The sequence below is a fragment of the Drosophila serrata genome, unplaced genomic scaffold, assembly GCF_035046125.1.
Source record: "Drosophila serrata isolate PLE 108 unplaced genomic scaffold, ASM3504612v1 contig_32, whole genome shotgun sequence".
Lineage (NCBI taxonomy): Eukaryota > Metazoa > Arthropoda > Insecta > Diptera > Drosophilidae > Drosophila > Drosophila serrata.
Window position 1 is genome coordinate 342,127 of NW_028256930.1, and position 5,330 is coordinate 347,456.

Consider the following 5,330-nt stretch of genomic DNA (forward strand, 5'->3'; position numbering starts at 1 on the left):
GTCCGAGTCCGCAGCCTACTCGCAGCTCTCGTTCGCTATCGATGCTCCACCGCCTGGCTCCCGAATCCGGCCGTCCTGCTCGCACCCGCTGCCGCGCCTGGGGGGCCAATGGCGCTCTCTCCCTCTGCGGTGTGTTGAGTTGCCGTGTGTGTGCGTGTGGCCCCCAACAACAAACAGTGGGAAATTTAAGGGAGCTCGCTCTCAGTCGCACGCTCTGTCTCTCAGGCAGGATGCCAGCGCTTGTGCCGTCGCTCTCCCAATGGGGGCTCTCTCAATTTCAAGTTCTCTCTCTCTCTCGCCCCCCCCAAATAAAAATGAAATCAACAATTTGTTGGTGGCAGGGCTGCCAACCTTATACAAATGTGACCAAGTCGCCAACTGTGGAAAAAGCTTAAGAAACCGTTATTTAAAAGGCAATTCTTTTTTCCGAAATTATAATATTTTTATTTGAAAAAATAAAACTGGATTAATATTGATATTTATTTAATTATTTCTATTAGAACTTTATTCAATTATCATTATTGTAGTCTCAATGCAATCTTCCGAAATCTTTAACTTTCCCCCAAGTTCAAAGAAGTCGAAAACAGCTAAAAAGTGGAAACTAAATAACTTACTCTGATTTCATAAAAGAAGTAACAAAAAAAGTAGAGAGCTTTGTATTGGATACTTTGGATACAGCGATTTCCATATATTTATATAGGTTTTTACTTATATCTACAGAGTTGAGCACACCGTCGATATATCGCTTTGCTTTGCTTATCTCTAGGTTATTCTTTAGAAGTACGAATGTGTATGAGCAACCGATATTGCTGCTTTTGTATGTAGATTTGAAGAAAAATGTGTTGCAAATTGCATTTGCCAAGCGAACTTAGGAGAAGGTTTAACAGCACTCCTATACACAAACTTAATGCTGACACACAGGATGGTTTAAAAATTATAGTAGAACCGATATATACTTTTGGGTTACGTTGGATACAAAAATGCACGCATATAATTAAGATTAAGGCGACTTTAAATGGGTTCAATAGATAATGCATTTCTTGGGCTTCATCCCCAAAGAGCCAACTTAGCCCAGGCCATGATCATCGAAGAAACTCTGCGGGGTTTCGTCCTGGAACGGGAGAATGCTTAGCTTCAGTTACGTGATCTATACTTTACTTCGCTCGGAGGATAACGAAAGGCAAACCAAATAAAAGCTTCGACACAAGAACTAACCCACATAAATAGGCTATGGAAAAGGGGTTTATAAATGGCAAACAACTAAAGAACAAAGGGACACCAAACGGGTGCACTAAGCCAGACAGAGGGGATAGTTTGGAGAGTGGAGAGCAGAGTTCAGAGGTCAGATCAGTGGAGATAAGGTCAGAGCAGTCAAACAACAGGTCAGTTACAACAGCAAAACAACAGTCATATATAATTAATTACGGAAGAGTACACAATTACATTAAATACAAACTGACGATCACCAGCTTACGTCCTTACCATTATCATACTAGGCATACATATGGCATAAGATACATATTACATTTATAATTCTTATTTTTTGGGAAAATACTTTGTTTTTATTATTATTTAAAATTTTTTCATTACAAAACACGGAAAATTTGGCTAAAACGTACAACACACATACATAAACATATATATATAATTGTAGATATACATAAACTAGAATTTATTCGGTTACCACTAAGGCATGATTATTACAATTTTCAATTATAAATCGATCTTTTTTTTTTAATTCAACATTAAAGCTTACTTGTTTCTATGGTAAGAATAGTATTGCATATATCTCCCCACTAACTAAATTAGTTATTGCCCATTTTGGTGATTGATTGGAATGATCTTTTGATTTTTTAATGCAGATATAGGAAGAAGAATATTAATTGAGTTGAGGAAACCCCGGATGGAACTAAGTACGTGAGGTTGGCTTGTTTTGCATGAACTTTGCTGGATCTATTTATCTGTGGGTTTGTGTGTTTTTTTGCGAGAGTGTGTGTATGGAAAACCGCATGCCAGATGCTCGGAGGTTACTATCTAGTGGGATTTATTGCTTTCTAAGCCTCACGTTGCTTCGTTTTACTTGGTTTTATTTAGCGCCTCAGTGCTGTACAACAGCCAAAACACACACTATATTATTGCGAAGTGGATAGAGCAGTGTTGGTAAGTGCCAAGTGCAGCACACATTGTCGCTTGAGAAGTATCTGGGGTGTATAAGTGTGGTGTGTGCTTGTGGTGTCTGGGTGTGCGTGTAATATCAACTACATAAGTTCTACGGTGTTCTAGTTCTTTAGAGGAGTCCAATGTCTCTTAAAGTGCCCTCAACGGCTTCGTCCTGGAGTACAGAGAATAAGAACAATAAGAACGAGAAGAGTAGAATAGAAGGAAAAAAAGTAGTAGTAGTAGTAGTAGTAGTAGTGGTGTTTGGTGGTAGTACAAGTAGTAGGTGTAAATGTAAGTAGTTGAATGTGTCCAAAAAAGAAACCAACTTCAAATTAGTTTTGCATTTCTTTCGTTTACGGCACAACTTGGAAACACGTAATGCATATAGTAGGTACATATATGGATGAACATCACAGCGCAGCGCGGGGAAGGCTGGGGAATGGAAGCTGGGCAATATACACAGACATATTATGTACAGCTGGGCGGAGGTTTGACTGATCTGACCTATCGACACTCCACTACTAAGACCCTTCGCAGATGGGGGATATTACTTTATATGTTCTTTACACTGGTTCTTTGGGTTGGGCTTTATGTTTTTTCTTTTTTTTTTATCATTTAGTTGAGATACTCATTGAAGTCCTGTGGTTGTTGGTGGTTGGTTGGTGGTGGTAGTAGTAGTTGTGTTAACATCGATTTATGCAGTGGCGGGTAGGGTAAGCGTTAATAATAACAAGAGAAAGGGTACATGGGTTACACATTTAAAAATATGGTATATATCGTCGTATCTAGTTAGTAATTCAGCTACAAAGGTCATGCAAAGTAATCAAGCCAACTAAAGATCGGGAGATCTGACTACAAATTGGATTAGGAAACCAAAAAAGGCTACAAATTGTACTACAACGGATGGCAAACAAAGTTAATTAGGTTTAAAGTTTACTGCACAGCTTCATCTATGGCAAGTTCAATACTGTGGCGATCATCAAATAATTCCAGGTAAGTTCTCACAATTCACAATTCGCTTTCGAGACGTGTAGGCAAGTTTCGCAACTCAAGACGGCATGCAATGACAAATAAACAGTTTGCTTGTTGACTGGTGTGCGTGTGTGCGAGCTTGGGTGTTTTTTCTTTCTTTTTAAACATTAGATTCAGAACTTAAAGTTAATGACAATACAGCTGCGAGTACACACACACACACGCACACTGGACTTAGGTTCTATTGCAGCGAGTAAAAGAACTCTTCTTGCTTCGAGGGTGGTTAGAGGTGTTTAGTTATTAGTTTCGATTGCACAAATTAGAGAAACAAGAACAAGAAGTTGGTAAGGTAAGAGTAGAGTATAAAGTATAAAGAGAAATCCGTGAAATGCGCATGAGGTATGACATTGTAGACGTTATAGATAGGCATATAAATATATATAGAGATGCAAACAAACACTAACGAACGAGGTAACGAAACTAAAAACCAGCGAGTTGAATAAATATATATGTAAAACAATTAACAATATCCGGCATAGGTATAGAGAGTGACACAACCGTTTACGCATTACAGATCATATGTCTCGGGTGTACTGACCTCTTGGAGCAGATCCTGCGAGGCGATTGCCTTAAGTACGTTCTTCTTGGACGTTTCCTGGATCTCGCCGCCAATTAGCAGCTCATCCAGGATAAAATACGCCTTCTCAAAGTTGAAGATTATGTCCAGCTCGCATACCTATCACAAAGATGCGAAATGTAGACTTTCAAGTCCCTTTCTTGTGGGCTTAAGGAGTTCACTTACGCTGCCAAAGTACTTATCCAACAGCTCGACGTAGCGATGGATGATCTCCAGTGTCAGCAACTCGTTGTCGTTCTGCTCGATAGCGCAGCAGAAATACAAGCTGGCATATCTGCAAAAAGGCAACAATAAATGGGGTTATTGGAATTAGAACATACATAATTCAATCCACTCACCTCTTGTACACAATTTTACAGTCCTTCCACTCTAGGAAAGAGCACATCTTGGGCTTGCGGGCCAGTATGGTGGTGACCAGCTCCCGGGTGATCTTCTTTTTCACCTTGTCCGGATAGGCCATGTACCACTTTTGAAGCCGCAGCTTGCCCTGTCGACTGAAAAGCAGCATGAAGAGCATCTGGAAGCAAAGAACATCCCGGAATGTGATTTACTTAAGCGAACCTAATCAATATTTCATATCTTTAAGGGCCACGGAAGCCCGAATTTCCACTGACACAGTCATCGAGCGCACCCACACTGGTGCACACGCAAACACACGTATTTCAACCTTGAGCCACTCAAAATACCGCTTCCAATATACTAATAAATCACGGTTTTACATTAAATTTCATAAACCTCACCATTGCTAATGCTTTTTCTTTGTGTGTTTGAGTTTTTTCGTGGACTAGGTGTACAAAATATAAACGAAAAACTTATTTTTCCATCTGAGCAAAACACACATAAAAAAATCTTCTTCATGCAGTGCTGCCGTTCGCACTGCACCTGTCAACGTGTGAGCGTGAATGGCAAACGTAGTGAGCAGTGAATGGATAGAACAGTAATCACTGCTTAAAAGGTCTTATATATAATAATATATAATATATTAAATTAATAAAGAAATATACTTCTGTTAATTAAAAAAAACTTCTTTAAACAAGAATAGAAGTTTACTTCGGCAGGCTGAAGCTGTCGTTTTACCCTTTTACAAATTGATTAAATGAAAAGAAAAACTAACAGAAATTGTATATGACATTTACACAAGTACAACAAGAATCGGTTTTAACATTTACCTATGAAAATTACATTAACAGTTTTATAGTTACATTTATATCCGATTTTCATAAAATTATAAACAAAATTCTGAAATCAAGACGAAAATGTATTTACATTTCTCAAAGAATATGAAAATACATATGTACATACATATGTATATTGAAAACCACCGATGTTATAATATTTGTTGTATTTATTTCCTGAACGTTCCTATGGCAGCTATATAATATGGTAATCATAAAATAAAACCCCAATTTTAAAATTATATTTATTAAATACTAATTTTGATTTATTATAGAATACTATGTATTATGAAGTTCAGTGTAAATACAGGAAAAACTCAAATTCAATAATTAAATAGACTGCAGGTCGGCCATTAATTTTTGTTTTTTATGTTAATGTTTAAAGG

General features: G+C 37.9%; 1 protein-coding gene across 6 annotated transcripts; it reads right to left on the reverse strand.

Annotated features, from left to right (window-relative positions):
* Positions 1-653: 653 nt before the first annotated feature.
* On the reverse strand, positions 654-4,692 carry AP-1sigma (AP-1 complex subunit sigma-2). Of its 6 annotated transcripts, none has more exons than XR_015271981.1 (6): positions 4,510-4,692; positions 4,108-4,286; positions 3,935-4,043; positions 3,731-3,868; positions 3,166-3,403; positions 654-1,111 (listed from the first exon to the last, which is right to left on the reverse strand). XR_015271981.1 is itself a non-coding variant. In XM_020961948.2 (5 exons), exons 1-5 carry the CDS (start codon positions 4,510-4,512, stop codon positions 1,067-1,069), a joined length of 474 nt encoding a protein of 157 aa, XP_020817607.1. In that variant the 5' UTR covers positions 4,513-4,692; the 3' UTR covers positions 654-1,066. The 6 variants fall into 6 exon arrangements, 4 of the variants coding, with proteins under 4 accessions (XP_020817607.1, XP_020817608.1, XP_020817609.1 ...); XR_015271980.1 differs by having other exon boundaries at positions 654-2,799; XM_020961948.2 differs by lacking the exon at positions 3,166-3,403.
* Between the last annotated feature and the right edge of the window lie 638 nt (positions 4,693-5,330).